The sequence below is a fragment of the Mauremys reevesii genome, linkage group 4 (genome assembly GCF_016161935.1).
Source record: "Mauremys reevesii isolate NIE-2019 linkage group 4, ASM1616193v1, whole genome shotgun sequence".
In the NCBI taxonomy this organism is placed as follows: Eukaryota; Metazoa; Chordata; order Testudines; family Geoemydidae; genus Mauremys; species Mauremys reevesii.
In genome coordinates this window covers 109,930,846-109,950,539 of record NC_052626.1, presented here as the reverse complement: position 1 = coordinate 109,950,539, position 19,694 = coordinate 109,930,846, and the positions used below count along the sequence as shown (strand labels likewise).

The following is a 19,694-nucleotide window of genomic DNA, read 5'->3' as shown; positions in this document are numbered from 1 at the left end:
AGATTAAAAGCGACAAAATTGGGTAAACAATTTGGAAGTGGTGCCCTCATATCTTTAGTATTGGTGATATTTGGGAACATTGAAAATTGGTATCTTAACAGCCAATGTTGTGAAAATAACAATATTGCATAAAAGCAAATACATTTTCTGTTTTGTAAAGGAACCCACCATTTTTGGAAAGGAGAATCTTGTGATCTGTTGTGGTGGTTTAAATCCTCCAGATGGAAGATATATAGGGCGTCAACAACCCATTTCTGACTTTTGTAAGATAGTGTGTGCCTTTCTGGAAGGTTTTGTGTTATGTTTGTTGCTTCTTTGAGGTACGTTGATCTAAAGCTTTCTGGGTTACACCATACCTCCAGAGAGATAAACTCTTATTCCTATGCCAGCAAATGTTTCTAAGAGAGATTATGCTTGCAGACATTTACCAACCCACTGAAAATGAATGCTGGATTATTTATTCTTGCAAGTTTAGGTCCCTATTGCTGGAGTATGCTGAATGTGTTCTGCTTCCCCTGTTGAAGCTATACGTGGGAACTGGAATCTCTTCACCTCTCAGGGTAGGGTTCTTCATGCTTTGTTAACTCCCTAGCTCTGTTTAGCACTTCAGATGAGGGCACAGCTAGATCTGTGGAACCCTCTGTCTGCTTTTTAGGCCCAGAAAAGATACTAAGGTGCAGGGAGCTATTTTAGCTTCCAGAGGGCATCTTGCCCGTAGTGTCTTAGCAACTTTATCTGGAAGGGCTCAATATGAGGGTCTAAAATCGAGACGAGCAAGGCTAATCTGTAACTCTTATTTTACAAACTGACTGTCAACTCACCAGGTGAGGATGGAGTAGTAGGTTTAGTTGGCTCTTTTCCTGCAAAGGAAGAGTGAAGAGAAAAGAAAAGGGGTTGAATCCCGGGAAGGTGACTAAATGAAGTAGGCCTTCCTAAACCATCAATCAATGCAATTATATTGACCTAACTGGAAAATGCTCCTTGGCAGTGAGTACCACAGCAAGGAGACGGGGCTACGCCTCCTAGCGACATGATTGGGCCTCCATGCTCTCCGAGATGGGAGTGAATGCAAGCAACTGTGGAAGGAGACCTTTGCCAATTAGTCTAAAGAGAGAAATGTCAGAAGGAGCTGGGTAGGGGTCGGGAGGGGATGGGGAGCAGACAGCAAGGCCAATGAAGAAAAATATTCCCCATGCCTTTCGCCATCTAGGTACCAAAGTGTAACGCTTCAGTTATGTTTGGCTGAAGAAGTCTACGTAGCGTCACAACGAGTTGTTATACCAGTAATTGGCAAGGTACGGAAAGATGGCAATGACTAAAATGTACCTGTTGGTGTTGATCCCGTTGTGGACTTAGTTGACTTAGTAGTTGGAGAAATTGTTGTCAGCGTAGTTGTTTTTGCGGTGCTCGGGGTGGTGGACTCAGATGCGGTGGTCTCCGGAGAAGTACTGGTCGGGGCCGTCGTCCTCAGAGTGATGGTTGTGAGTGGAGTTGGTGTGATGGTTGTGGTGGGTGTGGTAAAGGGAGTGGAAATGGTAGGGGTTGACTTTGATGTTGTGCTCTCTGGTGAGCTAGTGGACAAGGTAGTCATGCTGAGAGTGAGGGTTGTGGGTGTAGCTGGTATGGCGGTTGTACTGGTTTCAGGAGATTTGGTGGAAGATGTAGTCATTGTCAGAGTTGTGCTTCTTCGACTTGTTTTGGCTGAGGAGGTTGGGCTGGATTCTGTTGACGCAGTGGTTTTGGATGTTGTAGAGACAGATGTGGTTGGTGTTGATTTCCTGGTACTTCTCGTTGTTGGGGTTTCTGCGGTCTTAGTTACTGTGAGGGAGAAATGTGAATTGATATGGTGACGTTGACAAGAATATGGCGGATTGCAGAGGAAGAGTTTACTAGGAGTAAATAATTGTATCCTTATCAACAGGGGTTTTAGAATGAGGGCAACTTTCTGCTAGATGAATGGCAATTTGTTTTGCAAACAATTGCGAAGTGGCCCTCTCTCATTCTGCAGTAATAGAGAATGGGCCAGCGGTTGAAATAAATGACTTCATTACCAACCATTGTAAAACTGCACCCATTTGCTAGGGTGTTTACTGGTTGGGAAAGTAGTGTGAGGGGGATACTTTCAATCATTCTGAGGGTCTAAAACAGATGAACAAGGCTGATCTAGAATTCAGTTTTTACCCATCAATTGTGGAACTCTCCCCTTGAGACAAGAGTAGTATATCTAGGTAACTCTTTTCATGGAAAGCAAGAGTGTAAAGAGAAGAAAAAAGCTTGAGTCCTGTCAGTGTGACTAAATGACGTAGACCTTACCAAATCATCAACTGTGGTTGAGAAATTGACCTCACTGGCAAACAAAATCAATGGACCGGAGTGCATCGACGAGAGAGAAAGCAACCACATTGTTTGACTCGTCTCTGCAACCCATTTGAAACTCTCTTGGTCTCTTTTCTTTCAGCCATGTTGAGAGGAAATGGTTCTCAGTATGTGACTTTCTCAGGAAGGTTTAGGGTACGTTTACACTTACCGGGACGGTCGACGCGGCGAGTTCGACTGCTCGTAGTTCGAACTATCGCGTCTGATCTAGACGCGATAGTTCGAACCCCGGAAGCGCTAGTTCGAACTCCGGTACTCCACCGCGGCAGGAGGAGTTGCCGGAGTCGACCTTGGAGCCGCGGAGTTCGCTTCCGCGGCGTCTGGACGGTAAGTAACTCAAACTAGGGTAGTTCGAATTCAGCTACGTTATTCACGTAGCTGAATTCGCGTACCCTAGTTCGACCCCCGAGCTTAGTGTAGACCAGGGCTTAGAGACTGGATTGCACTGGAATGAAGCGGGTGTATTGGTCTCTGTGTCCGTACCCAGGTATTGGTTTGAGTGAAATCTCTACAAGGAGCTATGCAACCCTAATGCTTAAGCATCTGAAAAGGAAATGCGATATGTTGGAAGAGTGGGCTTTGTGTTGTGAGAAAAAGAAGTTAGATAGAAGAGGAAATATGCTGTGTTTACAGCATACACTTCCCACATGAATGGCCTTCAATCTCCTATGGTGGAGGTTTGTTTACCTGTTGGTGTTGATCCCGTTGTGGACTTAGTTGACTTAGTAGTTGGAGAAACTGTCGTCAGCGTAGTTGTTTTTGCGGTGCTTGAGGTGGTGGACTCAGATGCGGTGGTCTCCGGAGAAGTACTGGTCGGGGCCGTCGTCGTCAGAGTGACGGTTGTGAGTGGAGTTGGTGTGATGGTTGTGGTGGGTGTGGTAAAGGGAGTGGAAATGGTAGGGGTTGACTTTGATGTTGTGCTCTCTGGTGAGCTAGTGGAAAAGGTAGTCGTGGTGAGAGTGAGGGTTGTGGGTTTAGCTGGTATGGCGGTTGTACTGGTTTCAGAAGACTTGGTGGAAGATGTAGTCATTGTCAGAGTTGTGCTTCTTCGACTTGTTTTGGCTGAGGAGGTTGGGCTGGATTCTGTTGACGCAGTGGTTTTGGATGTTGTAGAGACAGATGTGGTTGGTGTTGTTTTACTGGTACTTCTCGTTGTTGGGGTTTCTGCGGTCTTAGTTACTGTGAGGGAGAAATGTGAATCGATATGGTGATGTTGACAAGAATATGGAAGATTGCAGAGGAAGAGTGTACTAGGAGTAAATAATTGTATCCTTATGAACAGGGGTTTTAGAGTGAGGGTAACTTTCTGCTAGATCAATAGCAATATTTCTTACAAACAATTGCGATGTGTCCCTCTCTTATCCTTTCGTAATGGAGAATGGGCCAGTGGTTGAAATAAATGACCTAACTGCCAACCGTTTTAAAAATCTAGATATTTGCAAGGGTGTTTAGTGGTTCAAAAAGTAGTGGGAAGGGACAATTTAAGTTATTTTGAGTGGCTAAAGTCAGAACAGATGATCAAGGGTGATATACAATCTTGATTTTACTCACCGATTGTGGAACTCTTCCCTTGAAACAGGAGTACACCTCTACCCCAACAGAATGCAACCCGATATAATATTAATTTGGATATAACGTGATAAAGCAGCGGGGAGCCCCGGGCCCTTTAAAGTGCCACCCGAGCCCCGCTGCTTTACCACGTTATATCCAAATTCGTGTGGAGCCCTGGGTCCTTTAAATCACTGCCCGAGCCCCGATGCCAGAACTCTGGTGGTGATTTATAGGGACCGAGGCTTCCCGCAGCAGCTTGAGCATCGGATCCTTAAAACCCCCCGCCGGGGCTCTGGCAGCCAGGCTCGGGAGGTGACCTAAAGGGCCAGAGCTCTGGCCACTGTGGGGAGCCTCAGGCCCTTTAAATCCCCGCCGGGATTCTGGCAGCTGGGCTCGGGCAGTGATTTAAAATGGTCAGAGGCTCCAGCTGCTGTGGGGAGCCCCGGGCCCTTTAAATCCCTACTCAAGCCCCACTGCCGGATCTTGGGCAGTGACTGAATCTGATATAACACAGTCTCACCTACAAGGCGGTGAGATTTTTTGGCCCCCGAGGACCGCGTTATACCAGGGTAGAGGTGTAGTATTTCTAGGTGACTCCTTTCAAGCAAAGCAAGAGCGTAAAGAAAAGAAAAAAGCTTGAATCCTGTCAGTGTGACTAAATGAAGTAGACCTTACCAAATCATCAACTGTGGCTGACAACTGACCTAATTGGAAAACAAATTTCATGGACTGAAGTGCATCAATGAGAGAGAAAGCACCCACATTGTTTGACTGTATCTGCAACCTATTTTAAACTCTCTGGGTCTGTTTCCTTTCAGCGACATTGAGAGGAAATGGTTTTCAGTATGTGCCTTTTCCAGGAAGGTATACAGATTGGATTGCAATGGAATGAAGTGGGTGTATTGGCCTCTGTGTCCGTACCGAGGAATTAGTTCGACTGACATATCTACAAGGATCTATGAAATCCTAATGCTTAATAATCTGAAAAGGAGATGCAATATATTGGAAGAGTGAGCTTTAAGTTGTGAGAAAAAGCAAGTTAGATAGAAGAGGAAATATACTGTGTTTACAGCATTCACTTTCCACATGAATGGGCTTCAATCGCCTATGGTGGAGGTTTGTTTACCTGTTGGTGTTGATCCCGTTGTGGACTTAGTTGACTTAGTAGTTGGAGAAACTGTCGTCAGCATAGATGTTTTTGCGGTGCTTGAGGTGGTGGACTCAGATGCGGTGGTCTCCGGAGAAGTACTGGTCGGGGCCGTCGTCGTCAGAGTGACGGTTGTGAGTGGAGTTGGTGTGATGGTTGTGGTGGGCGTGGTAAAGGGAGTGGAAATGGTAGGGGTTGACTTTGATGTTGTGCTCTCTGGTGAGCTAGTGGACAAGGTAGTCGTGGTGAGAGTGAGGGTTGTGGGTGTAGCTGGTATGGCGGTTGTACTGGTTTCAGTAGACTTGGTGGAAGATGTAGTCATTGTCAGAGTTGTGCTTCTTCGACTTGTTTTGGCTGAGGAGGTTGGGCTGGATTCTGTTGACGCAGTGGTTTTGGATGTTGTAGAGACAGATGTGGTTGGTGTTGTTTTCCTGGTACTTCTCGTTGTTGGGGTTTCTGCGGTCTTAGTTACTGTGAGGGAGAAATGTGAATCGATATGGTGATGTTGACAAGAATATGGAAGATTGCAGAGGAAGAGTTTACTAGCAGTAAATAATTGTATCCTTATGAACAGGGGTTTTAGAATGAGGGCAACTTTCTGCTAGATGAATGGCAATTTGTTTTGCAAACAATTGCGAAGTGGCCCTCTCTCATTCTGCAGTAATAGAGAATGGGCCAGCGGTTGAAATAAATGACTTAATTACCAACCGTTGTAAAACTGCACCCATTTGCAAGGGTGTTTACTGGTTGGGAAAGTAGTGTGAGGGGGATACTTTCAATCATTCTGAGGGTCTAAAGTCAAAACAGATGAACAAGGCTGATCTAGAATTCAGTTTTTACCCACCAATTGTGGAACTCTCCCCTTGAGACAAGAGTAGTATATCAAGGTAACTCTCTTCATGGAAAGCAAGAGTGTAAAGAAAAGAAAAAAAGCTTGAGTCCTGTCAGTGTGACTAAATGACGTAGACCTTACCAAATCATCAACTGTGGCTGAGAAATTGACCTCACTGGCAAACAAAATCAATGGACTGGAGTGCATCGACGAGAGAAAGCAACCACATTGTTTGACTCGTCTCTGCAACCCATTTGAAACTCTCTTGGTCTCTTTCCTTTCAGCCACGTTGAGAGGAAATGGTTCTCAGTATGTGCCTTTCTTAGGAAGGTTTAGAGACTGGATTGCACTGGAATGAAGCGGGTGTATTGGTCTCTGTGTCCGTACCCAGGTATTAGTTTGAGTGAAATCTCTACAAGGATCTATGCAACCCTAATGCTTAAGCATCTGAAAAGGAGGTGCGATATGCTGGAAGAGTGAGCTTTGTGTTGTGAGAAAAAGCAAGTTAGATAGAAGAGGAAATATGCTGTGTTTACAGCATACACTTCCCACATGAATGGCCTTCAATCTCCTATGGTGGAGGTTTGTTTACCTGTTGGTGTTGATCCCGTTGTGGACTTAGTTGACTTAGTAGTTGGAGAAACTGTCGTCAGCGTAGTTGTTTTTGCAGTGCTCGGGGTGGTGGACTCAGATGCGGTGGTCTCCGGAGAAGTACTGGTCGGGGCTGTCGTCAGAGTGACGGTTGTGAGTGGAGTTGGTGTGATGGTTGTGGTGGGCGTGCTAAAGGGAGTGGAAATGGTAGGGGTTGACTTTGATGTTGTGCTCTCTGGTGAGCTAGTGGACAAGGTAGTCGTGGTGAGAGTGAGGGTTGTGGGTGTAGCTGGTATGGCGGTTGTACTGGTTTCAGTAGACTTGGTGGAAGATGTAGTCATTGTCAGAGTTGTGCTTCTTCGACTTGTTTTGGCTGAGGAGGTTGGGCTGGATTCTGTTGACGAAGTGGTTTTGGATGTTGTAGAGACAGATGTGGTTGGTGTTGTTTTACTGGTACTTCTTGTTGTTGGGGTTTCTGCGGTCTTAGTTACTATGAGGGAGAAATGTGAATCGATATGGTGACGTTGACAAGAATATGGCGGATTGCAGAGGAAGAGTTTACTAGGAGTAAATAATTGTATCATTATGAACAGGGGTTTTAGAGTGAGTGCACTGTTGTCCTAGATCAGGGTTTCTCAAACAGGGGTCTCCGCTTCTATAGGGAAAGGTCATGGTGGGCTAGGCCGGTGTTTTTCCCTGCCTCGTCCGCAGGTCTGGCCGAGCACGGCTCCTACTGGGTGCGGATCGCTGCTCCGGGCCAATGGGAGCTGCTGGAAGCAGCGTGGGCTGAGGGACGTACCGGCCACCACTTCCATTGGCCCGGAGCAGCGATCCGCAGCCAGTGGCAGCCGCGATCGGCTGGACCTGCTGAAGCGGCAGGTAAACACACCAGCTCGGCCCGCAAGGGGCTTTCCCTACAGAAGCAGCGACCCCTGTTTGAGAAACCCTGTGCTAGATTAAAAGCGATAAAATTGGGTAAACAATTTGGAAGTGGTGCCCTCATATCTTTAGTATTGGTGATATTTGGGAACATTGAAAATTGGTATCTTAACAGCCAATGTTGTGAAAATAACAATATTGCATAAAAGCAAATGCATTTTCTGTTTTGTAAAGGAACCCAGACATTTTTGGAAAGGAGAATCTTGTGATCTGTTGTGGTGGTTTAAATCCTCCAGATGAAAGATGTATAGGGCGTCAACAACCCATGTCTGACTTTTGTAAGATAGTGTGTGTCTTTGTGGAAGGGTTTGTGTTATGTTTGTTGCTTCTTTGAGGTACGTTGATCTAAAGCTTTCTGGGTTACACCATACCTCCAGAGAGATAAACTCTTATTCCTATGCCAGCAAATGTTTCTAAGAGAGATTATGCTTGCAGACATTTACCAACCCACTGAAAATGAATGCTGGATTATTTATTCTTGCAAGTTTAGGTCCCTATTGCTGGAGGATGCTGAATGTGTTCTGCTTCCCCTGTTGAAGCTATACATGGGAACTGGAATCTCTTCTCCTCTCAGGGTAGGGTTCTTCATGCTTTGTTAACTCCCTAGCTCTGTTTAGCTCTTCAGATGAGGGCACAGCTAGATCTGTGGAACCCTCTGTCTGCTTTTTAGGCCCAGAAAAGATACTAAGGTGCAGGGAGCTATTTTAGCTTCCAGAGGGCATCTTGCCCGTAGTGTCTTAGCAACTTTATCTGGAAGGGCTCAATATGAGGGTCTAAAATCGAGACGAGCAAGGCTAATCTGTAACTCTTATTTTACAAACTGACTGTCAACTCACCAGGTGAGGATGGAGTAGTAGGTTTAGTTGGCTCTTTTCCTGCAAAGGAAGAGTGAAGAGAAAAGAAAAAGGGTTGAATCCCGGGAAAGTGACTAAATGAAGTAGGCCTTCCTAAACCATCAATCAATGCAATTATATTGGCCTAACTGGAAAATGCTCCTTGGCAGTGAGTACCACAGCAATGAGACGGGGCTACGCCTCCTAGTGACATGATTGGGCCTCCATGCTCTCCGAGATGGGAGTGACTGCAAGGAACTGTGGAAGGAGACCTTTGCCAATTAGTCTAAACAGAGAAATGTCAGAAGGAGCTGGGTAGGGGTCGGGAGGGGATGGGGAGCAGAGAGCAAGGCCAATGAAGAAAAATATTCCCCATGCCTTTCGCCATCTAGGTACCAAAGTGTAACGCTTCAGTTATGTTTGGCTGAAGAAGTCTACGTAGCAACACAACGAGTTGTTATACCAGTAATTGGCAAGGTACGGAAAGATAGCAATGACTAAAATGTACCTGTTGGTGTTGATCCGGTTGTGGACTTAGTTGACTTAGTAGTTGGAGAAACTGTCGTCAGCGTAGTTGTTTTTGCGGTGCTCGGGGTGGTGGACTCAGATGCGGTGGTCTCCGGAGAAGTACTGGTTGGGGCCATCGTCGTCAGAGTGACGGTTGTGAGTGGAGTTGGTGTGATGGTTGTGGTGGGCGTGGTAAAGGGAGTGGAAATGGTAGGGGTTGACTTTGATGTTGTGCTCTCTGGTGAGCTAGTGGACAAGGTAGTCGTGGTGAGAGTGAGGGTTGTGGGTGTAGCTGGTATGGCGGTTGTACTGGTTTCAGGAGATTTGGTGGAAGATGTAGTCATTGTCAGAGTTGTGCTTCTTCGACTTGTTTTGGCTGAGGAGGTTGGGCTGGATTCTGTTGACGCAGTGGTTTTGGATGTTGTAGAGACAGATGTGGTTGGTGTTGTTTTCCTGGTACTTCTCGTTGTTGGGGTTTCTGCGGTCTTAGTTACTGTGAGGGAGAAATGTGAATCGATATGGTGATGTTTACAAGAATATGGAAGATTGCAGAGGAAGAGTTTACTAGGAGTAAATAATTGTATCCTTATGAACAGGGGTTTTAGAATGAGGGCAACTTTCTGCTAGATGAATGGCAATTTGTTTTGCAAACAATTGCGAAGTGGCCCTCTCTCATTCTGCAGTAATAGAGAATGGGTCAGTGGTTGAAATAAATGACTTAATTACCAACCGTTGTAAAACTGCACCCATTTGCTAGGGTGTTTACTGGTTGGGAAAGTAGTGTGAGGGGGATACTTTCAATCATTCTGAGGGTCTAAAGTCAAAATAGATGAACAAGGCTGATCTAGAATTCAGTTTTTACCCACCAATTGTGGAACTCTCCCCTTGAGACAAGAGTAGTATATCAAGGTAACTCTCTTCATGGAAAGCAAGAGTGTAAAGAAAAGAAAAAAAGCTTGAGTCCTGTCAGTGTGACTAAATGACGTAGACCTTACCAAATCATCAACTGTGGCTGAGAAATTGACCTCACTGGCAAACAAAATCAATGGACTGGAGTGCATCGACGAGAGAGAAAGCAACCACATTGTTTGACTCGTCTCTGCAACCCATTTGAAACTCTCTTGGTCTCTTTCCTTTCAGCCACGTTGAGAGGAAATGGTTCTCAGTATGTGCCTTTCTTAGGAAGGTTTAGAGACTGGATTGCACTGGAATGAAGCGGGTGTATTGGTCTCTGTGTCCGTACCCAGGTATTAGTTTGAGTGAAATCTCTACAAGGATCTATGCAACCCTAATGCTTAAGCATCTGAAAAGGAGGTGCGATATGTTGGAAGAGTGAGCTTTGTGTTGTGAGAAAAAGCAAGTTAGATAGAAGAGGAAATATGCTGTGTTTACAGCATACACTTCCCACATGAATGGCCTTCAATCTCCTATGGTGGAGGTTTGTTTACCTGTTGGTGTTGATCCTGTTGTGGACTTAGTTGACTTAGTAGTTGGAGAAACTGTCGTCAGCGTAGTTGTTTTTGCAGTGCTCGGGGTGGTGGACTCAGATGCGGTGGTCTCCGGAGAAGTACTGGTCGGGGCTGTCGTCGTCAGAGTGACGGTTGTGAGTGGAGTTGGTGTGATGGTTGTGGTGGGCGTGCTAAAGGGAGTGGAAATGGTAGGGGTTGACTTTGATGTTGTGCTCTCTGTTGAGCTAGTGGACAAGGTAGTCGTGGTGAGAGTGAGGGTTGTGGGTGTAGCTGGTATGGAGGTTGTACTGGTTTCAGTAGACTTGGCAGAAGGCATGGTCGTTGTCATAGTTCTTATTCGAGCGGTTTTTGGTGAGGAGGTTGGGCTGGATTCTGTTGACGAAGTGGTTTTGGATGTTGTAGAGACAGATGTGGTTGGTGTTGTTTTACTGGTACTTCTTGTTGTTGGGGTTTCTGCGGTCTTAGTTACTGTAAGGGAGAAATGTGAATCGATATGGTGACGTTGACAAGAATATGGAAGACTGCAGAGGAAACGTTTACCAGGACTAAATAATTGTATCACTATGAACAGGGGTTTTAGAGTGAGGGTAACTTTCTGCTAGATCAATAGCAATATTTTTTACAAACAATTGCGACGTGGCCCTCTCTTATCCTTTCGTAATGGAGAATGGGTCAGTGGTTGAAATAAATGACCTAATTGCCAGCCATTTTAAAAATCTAGATATTTGCAAGGGTGTTTAGTGGTTCAAAAAGTAGTGGGAAGGGACAATTTAAGTTATTTTGAGTGGCTAAAATCAGAACAGATGATAAAGGGTGATATACAATCTTGATTTTACTCACCGATTGTGGAACTCTTCCCTTGAAACAGGAGTACACCTCTACCACAACAGAATACAACCCGATATAATATTAATTTGGATATAACGTGATAAAGCAGCGGGGAGCCCCGGGCCCTTTAAAGTGCCACCCGAGCCCCGCTGCTTTACCACGTTATATTCAAATTCGTGTGGAGCCCTGGGTCCTTTAAATCACTGCCCGAGCCCCGATGCCAGAACTCTGGTGGTGATTTAAAGGGACCGAGGTTCCCGCAGCAGCTTGAGCATCGGATCCTTAAAACCCCCCGCCGGGGCTCTGGCAGCCAGGATCGGGAGGTGATCCAAAGGGCCAGAGCTCTGGCCACTGCGGGGAGCCTCAGGCCCTTTAAATCCCCGCCGGGATTCTGGCAGCTGGGCTCATGCAGTGATTTAAAATGGTCAGAGGCTCCAGCTGCTGCGGGGAGCCCCGGGCCCTTTAAATCCCTACTCAAGCCCCACTGCCGGATCTTGGGCAGTGACTGAATCTGATATAACACAGTCTCACCTACAAGGCGGTGAGATTTTTTGGCCCCCGAGGACCGCGTTATACCAGGGTAGAGGTGTAGTATTTCTAGGTGACTCCTTTCAAGCAAAGCAAGAGTGTAAAGAAAAGAAAAAAGCTTGAATCCTGTCAGTGTGACTAAATGAAGTAGACCTTACCAAATCATCAACTGTGGCTGACAACTGACCTAATTGGAAAACAAATTTCATGGACTGAAGTGCATCAATGAGAGAAAGCACCCACATTGTTTGACTGTATCTGCAACCTATTTTAAACTCTCTGGGTCTGTTTCCTTTCAGCGACATTGAGAGGAAATGGTTTTCAGTATGTGCCTTTTTCAGGAAGGTATACAGATTGGATTGCAATGGAATGAAGTGGGTGTATTGGCCTCTGTGTCCGTACCCAGGAATTAGTTCGACTGACATATCTACAAGGATCTATGAAATCCTAATGCTTAATAATCTGAAAAGGAGATGCAATATATTGGAAGAGTGAGCTTTATGTTGTGAGAAAAAGCAAGTTAGATAGAAGAGGAAATATGCTGTGTTTACAGCATTCACTTTCCACATGAATGGGCTTCAATCACCTATGGTGGAGGTTTGTTTACCTGTTGGTGTTGATCCCGTTGTGGACTTAGTTGACTTAGTAGTTGGAGAAACTGTCGTCAGCGTAGATGTTTTTGCGCTCCTTGAGGTGGTGGACTCAGATGCGGTGGTCTCCGGAGAAGTACTGGTCGGGGCCGTCGTCGTCAGAGTGACGGTTGTGAGTGGAGTTGGTGTGATGGTTGTGGTGGGCGTGGTAAAGGGAGTGGAAATGGTAGGGGTTGACTTTGATGTTGTGCTCTCTGGTGAGCTAGTGGACAAGGTAGTCGTGGTGAGAGTGAGGGTTGTGGGTGTAGCTGGTATGGCGGTTGTACTGGTTTCAGTAGACTTGGTGGAAGATGTAGTCATTGTCAGAGTTGTGCTTCTTCGACTTGTTTTGGCTGAGGAGGTTGGGCTGGATTCTGTTGACGCAGTGGTTTTGGATGTTGTAGAGACAGATGTGGTTGGTGTTGTTTTCCTGGTACTTCTTGTTGTTGGGGTTTCTGCGGTCTTAGTTACTGTGAGGGAGAAATGTGAATCGATATGGTGATGTTGACAAGAATATGGAAGATTGCAGAGGAAGAGTTTACTAGGTGTTAATAATTGTATCCTTATGAACAGGGGTTTTAGAATGAGGGCAACTTTCTGCTAGATGAATGGCAATTTGTTTTGCAAACAATTGCGAAGTGGCCCTCTCTCATTCTGCAGTAATAGAGAATGGGCCAGTGGTTGAAATAAATGACTTAATTACCAACCGTTGTAAAACTGCACCCATTTGCAAGGGTGTTTACTGGTTGGGAAAGTAGTGTGAGGGGGATACTTTCAATCATTCTGAGGGTCTAAAGTCAAAACAGATGAACAAGGCTGATCTAGAATTCAGTTTTTACCCACCAATTGTGGAACTCTCCCCTTGAGACAAGAGTAGTATATCAAGGTAACTCTCTTCATGGAAAGCAAGAGTGTAAAGAAAAGAAAAAAAGCTTGAGTCCTGTCAGTGTGACTAAATGACGTAGACCTTACCAAATCATCAACTGTGGCTGAGAAATTGACCTCACTGGCAAACAAAATCAATGGACTGGAGTGCATCGACGAGAGAGAAAGCAACCACATTGTTTGACTCGTCTCTGCAACCCATTTGAAACTCTCTTGGTCTCTTTCCTTTCAGCCACATTGAGAGGAAATGGTTCTCAGTATGTGCCTTTCTTAGGAAGGTTTAGAGACTGGATTGCACTGGAATGAAGCGGGTGTATTGGTCTCTGTGTCCGTACCCAGGTATTAGTTTGAGTGAAATCTCTACAAGGATCTATGCAACCCTAATGCTTAAGCATCTGAAAAGGAGGTGCGATATGCTGGAAGAGTGAGCTTTGTGTTGTGAGAAAAAGCAAGTTAGATAGAAGAGGAAATATGCTGTGTTTACAGCATACACTTCCCACATGAATGGCCTTCAATCTCCTATGGTGGAGGTTTGTTTACCTGTTGGTGTTGATCCCGTTGTGGACTTAGTTGACTTAGTAGTTGGAGAAACTGTCGTCAGCGTAGTTGTTTTTGCAGTGCTCGGGGTGGTGGACTCAGATGCGGTGGTCTCCGGAGAAGTACTGGTCGGGGCTGTCGTCGTCAGAGTGACGGTTGTGAGTGGAGTTGGTGTGATGGTTGTGGTGGGCGTGCTAAAGGGAGTGGAAATGGTAGGGGTTGACTTTGATGTTGTGCTCTCTGTTGAGCTAGTGGACAAGGTAGTCGTGGTGAGAGTGAGGGTTGTGGGTGTAGCTGGTATGGAGGTTGTACTGGTTTCAGTAGACTTGGCAGAAGGCATGGTCGTTGTCATAGTTCTTATTCGAGCGGTTTTTGGTGAGGAGGTTGGGCTGGATTCTGTTGACGAAGTGGTTTTGGATGTTGTAGAGACAGATGTGGTTGGTGTTGTTTTACTGGTACTTCTTGTTGTTGGGGTTTCTGCGGTCTTAGTTACTGTAAGGGAGAAATGTGAATCGATATGGTGACGTTGACAAGAATATGGAAGACTGCAGAGGAAACGTTTACCAGGACTAAATAATTGTATCACTATGAACAGGGGTTTTAGAGTGAGGGTAACTTTCTGCTAGATCAATAGCAATATTTTTTACAAACAATTGCGACGTGGCCCTCTCTTATCCTTTCGTAATGGAGAATGGGTCAGTGGTTGAAATAAATGACCTAATTGCCAACCGTTTTAAAAATCTAGATATTTGCAAGGGTGTTTAGTGGTTCAAAAAGTAGTGGGAAGGGACAATTTAAGTTATTTTGAGTGGCTAAAGTCAGAACAGATGATAAAGGGTGATATACAATCTTGATTTTACTCACCGATTGTGGAACTCTTCCCTTGAAACAGGAGTACACCTCTACCACAACAGAATACAACCCGATATAATATTAATTTGGATATAACGTGATAAAGCAGCGGGGAGCCACGGGCCCTTTAAAGTGCCACCCGAGCCCCGCTGCTTTACCACGTTATATTCAAATTCGTGTGGAGCCCTGGGTCCTTTAAATCACTGCCCGAGCCCCGATGCCAGAACTCTGGTGGTGATTTAAAGGGACCGAGGTTCCCGCAGCAGCTTGAGCATCGGATCCTTAAAACCCCCCGCCGGGGCTCTGGCAGCCAGGATCGGGAGGTGATCCAAAGGGCCAGAGCTCTGGCCACTGCGGGAAGCCTCAGGCCCTTTAAATCCCCGCCGGGATTCTGGCAGCTGGGCTCATGCAGTGATTTAAAATGGTCAGAGGCTCCAGCTGCTGCGGGGAGCCCCGGGCCCTTTAAATCCCTACTCAAGCCCCACTGCCGGATCTTGGGCAGTGACTGAATCTGATATAACACAGTCTCACCTACAAGGCGGTGAGATTTTTTGGCCCCCGAGGACCGCGTTATACCAGGGTAGAGGTGTAGTATTTCTAGGTGACTCCTTTCAAGCAAAGCAAGAGTGTAAAGAAAAGAAAAAAGCTTGAATCCTGTCAGTGTGACTAAATGAAGTAGACCTTACCAAATCAACAACTGTGGCTGACAACTGACCTAATTGGAAAACAAATTTCATGGACTGAAGTGCATCAATGAGAGAGAAAGCACCCACATTGTTTGACTGTATCTGCAACCTATTTTAAACTCTCTGGGTCTGTTTCCTTTCAGCGACATTGAGAGGAAATGGTTTTCAGTATGTGCCTTTTTCAGGAAGGTATACAGATTGGATTGCAATGGAATGAAGTGGGTGTATTGGCCTCTGTGTCCGTACCCAGGAATTAGTTCGACTGACATATCTACAAGGATCTATGAAATCCTAATGCTTAATAATCTGAAAAGGAGATGCAATATATTGGAAGAGTGAGCTTTATGTTGTGAGAAAAAGCAAGTTAGATAGAAGAGGAAATATGCTGTGTTTACAGCATTCACTTTCCACATGAATGGGCTTCAATCACCTATGGTGGAGGTTTGTTTACCTGTTGGTGTTGATCCCGTTGTGGACTTAGTTGACTTAGTAGTTGGAGAAACTGTCGTCAGCGTAGATGTTTTTGCGGTCCTTGAGGTGGTGGACTCAGATGCGGTGGTCTCCGGAGAAGTACTGGTCGGGGCCGTCGTCGTCAGAGTGACGGTTGTGAGTGGAGTTGGTGTGATGGTTGTGGTGGGCGTGGTAAAGGGAGTGGAAATGGTAGGGGTTGACTTTGATGTTGTGCTCTCTGGTGAGCTAGTGGACAAGGTAGTCGTGGTGAGAGTGAGGGTTGTGGGTGTAGCTGGTATGGCGGTTGTACTGGTTTCAGTAGACTTGGTGGAAGATGTAGTCATTGTCAGAGTTGTGCTTCTTCGACTTGTTTTGGCTGAGGAGGTTGGGCTGGATTCTGTTGACGCAGTGGTTTTGGATGTTGTAGAGACAGATGTGGTTGGTGTTGTTTTCCTGGTACTTCTCGTTGTTGGGGTTTCTGCGGTCTTAGTTACTGTGAGGGAGAAATGTGAATCGATATGGTGATGTTGACAAGAATATGGAAGATTGCAGAGGAAGAGTTTACTAGGAGTAAATAATTGTATCCTTATGAACAGGGGTTTTAGAATGAGGGCAACTTTCTGCTAGATGAATGGCAATTTGTTTTGCAAACAATTGCGAAGTGGCCCTCTCTCATTCTGCAGTAATAGAGAATGGGTCAGTGGTTGAAATAAATGACTTAATTACCAACCGTTGTAAAACTGCACCCATTTGCTAGGGTGTTTACTGGTTGGGAAAGTAGTGTGAGGGGGATACTTTCAATCATTCTGAGGGTCTAAAGTCAAAATAGATGAACAAGGCTGATCTAGAATTCAGTTTTTACCCACCAGTTGTGGAACTCTCCCCTTGAGACAAGAGTAGTATATCAAGGTAACTCTCTTCATGGAAAGCAAGAGTGTAAAGAAAAGAAAAAAAGCTTGAGTCCTGTCAGTGTGACTAAATGACGTAGACCTTACCAAATCATCAACTGTGGCTGAGAAATTGACCTCACTGGCAAACAAAATCAATGGACTGGAGTGCATCGACGAGAGAGAAAGCAACCACATTGTTTGACTCGTCTCTGCAACCCATTTGAAACTCTCTTGGTCTCTTTCCTTTCAGCCACATTGAGAGGAAATGGTTCTCAGTATGTGCCTTTCTTAGGAAGGTTTAGAGACTGGATTGCACTGGAATGAAGCGGGTGTATTGGTCTCTGTGTCCGTACCCAGGTATTAGTTTGAGTGAAATCTCTACAAGGATCTATGCAACCCTAATGCTTAAGCATCTGAAAAGGAGGTGCGATATGTTGGAAGAGTGAGCTTTGTGTTGTGAGAAAAAGCAAGTTAGATAGAAGAGGAAATATGCTGTGTTTACAGCATACACTTCCCACATGAATGGCCTTCAATCTCCTATGGTGGAGGTTTGTTTACCTGTTGGTGTTGATCCCGTTGTGGACTTAGTTGACTTAGTAGTTGGAGAAACTGTCATCAGCGTAGTTGTTTTTGCAGTGCTCGGGGTGGTGGACTCAGATGCGGTGGTCTCCGGAGAAGTACTGGTCGGGGCTGTCGTCGTCAGAGTGACGGTTGTGAGTGGAGTTGGTGTGATGGTTGTGGTGGGCGTGCTAAAGGGAGTGGAAATGGTAGGGGTTGACTTTGATGTTGTGCTCTCTGTTGAGCTAGTGGACAAGGTAGTCGTGGTGAGAGTGAGGGTTGTGGGTGTAGCTGGTATGGAGGTTGTACTGGTTTCAGTAGACTTGGCAGAAGGCATGGTCGTTGTCATAGTTCTTATTCGAGCGGTTTTTGGTGAGGAGGTTGGGCTGGATTCTGTTGACGAAGTGGTTTTGGATGTTGTAGAGACAGATGTGGTTGGTGTTGTTTTACTGGTACTTCTTGTTGTTGGGGTTTCTGCGGTCTTAGTTACTGTAAGGGAGAAATGTGAATCGATATGGTGACGTTGACAAGAATATGGAAGACTGCAGAGGAAACGTTTACCAGGACTAAATAATTGTATCACTATGAACAGGGGTTTTAGAGTGAGGGTAACTTTCTGCTAGATCAATAGCAATATTTTTTACAAACAATTGCGACGTGGCCCTCTCTTATCCTTTCGTAATGGAGAATGGGTCAGTGGTTGAAATAAATGACCTAATTGCCAACCGTTTTAAAAATCTAGATATTTGCAAGGGTGTTTAGTGGTTCAAAAAGTAGTGGGAAGGGACAATTTAAGTTATTTTGAGTGGCTAAAGTCAGAACAGATGATAAAGGGTGATATACAATCTTGATTTTACTCACCGATTGTGGAACTCTTCCCTTGAAACAGGAGTACACCTCTACCACAACAGAATACAACCCGATATAATATTAATTTGGATATAACGTGATAAAGCAGCGGGGAGCCCCGGGCCCTTTAAAGTGCCACCCGAGCCCCGCTGCTTTACCACGTTATATCCAAATTCGTGTGGAGCCCTGGGTCCTTTAAATCACTGCCCGAGCCCCGATGCCAGAACTCTGGTAGTGATTTAAAGGGACCAAGGTTCCCGCAGCAGCTTGAGCATCGGATCCTTAAAACCCCCCGCCGGGGCTCTGGCAGCCAGGATCGGGAGGTGATCCAAAGGGCCAGAGCTCTGGCCACTGCGGGGAGCCTCAGGCCCTTTAAATCCCCGCCGGGATTCTGGCAGCTGGGCTCATGCAGTGATTTAAAATGGTCAGAGGCTCCAGCTGCTGCGGGGAGCCCCGGGCCCTTTAAATCCCTACTCAAGCCCCACTGCCGGATCTTGGGCAGTGACTGAATCTGATATAACACAGTCTCACCTACAAGGCGGTGAGATTTTTTGGCCCCCGAGGACCGCGTTATACCAGGGTAGAGGTGTAGTATTTCTAGGTGACTCCTTTCAAGCAAAGCAAGAGTGTAAAGAAAAGAAAAAAGCTTGAATCCTGTCAGTGTGACTAAATGAAGTAGACCTTACCAAATCATCAACTGTGGCTGACAACTGACCTAATTGGAAAACAAATTTCATGGACTGAAGTGCATCAATGAGAGAGAAAGCACCCACATTGTTTGACTGTATCTGCAACCTATTTTAAACTCTCTGGGTCTGTTTCCTTTCAGCGACATTGAGAGGAAATGGTTTTCAGTATGTGCCTTTTTCAGGAAGGTATACAGATTGGATTGCAATGGAATGAAGTGGGTGTATTGGCCTCTGTGTCCGTACCCAGGAATTAGTTCGACTGACATATCTACAAGGATCTATGAAATCCTAATGCTTAATAATCTGAAAAGGAGATGCAATATATTGGAAGAGTGAGCTTTATGTTGTGAGAAAAAGCAAGTTAGATAGAAGAGGAAATATGCTGTGTTTACAGCATTCACTTTCCACATGAATGGGCTTCAATCACCTATGGTGGAGGTTTGTTTACCTGTTGGTGTTGATCCCGTTGTGGACTTAGTTGACTTAGTAGTTGGAGAAACTGTCGTCAGCGTAGATGTTTTTGCGGTCCTTGAGGTGGTGGACTCAGATGCGGTGGTCTCCGGAGAAGTACTGGTCGGGGCCGTCGTCGTCAGAGTGACGGTTGTGAGTGGAGTTGGTGTGATGGTTGTGGTGGGCGTGGTAAAGGGAGTGGAAATGGTAGGGGTTGACTTTGATGTTGTGCTCTCTGGTGAGCTAGTGGACAAGGTAGTCGTGGTGAGAGTGAGGGTTGTGGGTGTAGCTGGTATGGCGGTTGTACTGGTTTCAGTAGACTTGGTGGAAGATGTAGTCATTGTCAGAGTTGTGCTTCTTCGACTTGTTTTGGCTGAGGAGGTTGGGCTGGATTCTGTTGACGCAGTGGTTTTGGATGTTGTAGAGACAGATGTGGTTGGTGTTGTTTTCCTGGTACTTCTCGTTGTTGGGGTTTCTGCGGTCTTAGTTACTGTGAGGGAGAAATGTGAATCGATATGGTGATGTTGACAAGAATATGGAAGATTGCAGAGGAAGAGTTTACTAGGAGTAAATAATTGTATCCTTATGAACAGGGGTTTTAGAATGAGGGCAACTTTC

At 45.6% G+C, this 19,694-nt stretch overlaps 1 protein-coding gene across 1 annotated transcript in view; it reads right to left on the bottom strand.

The window, feature by feature from the left end:
• Positions 1-19,694, bottom strand: part of LOC120403969 (mucin-6-like) — a 98,706-nt gene that overhangs the window by 14,044 nt on the left and 64,968 nt on the right. Inside the window, exons 42-52 of the mRNA XM_039535991.1 lie at positions 19,075-19,566; positions 15,642-16,133; positions 13,656-14,144; positions 12,209-12,700; positions 10,225-10,713; positions 8,778-9,269; positions 8,273-8,311; positions 5,054-5,545; positions 3,064-3,555; positions 1,327-1,818; positions 822-860 (exon numbers count right to left, since the gene is read on the bottom strand). Coding sequence (XP_039391925.1) covers positions 822-860; positions 1,327-1,818; positions 3,064-3,555; positions 5,054-5,545; positions 8,273-8,311; positions 8,778-9,269; positions 10,225-10,713; positions 12,209-12,700; positions 13,656-14,144; positions 15,642-16,133; positions 19,075-19,566 — 4,500 coding nt within the window. The remainder of the gene's footprint in view (positions 1-821; positions 861-1,326; positions 1,819-3,063; positions 3,556-5,053; positions 5,546-8,272; positions 8,312-8,777; positions 9,270-10,224; positions 10,714-12,208; positions 12,701-13,655; positions 14,145-15,641; positions 16,134-19,074; positions 19,567-19,694) is intronic.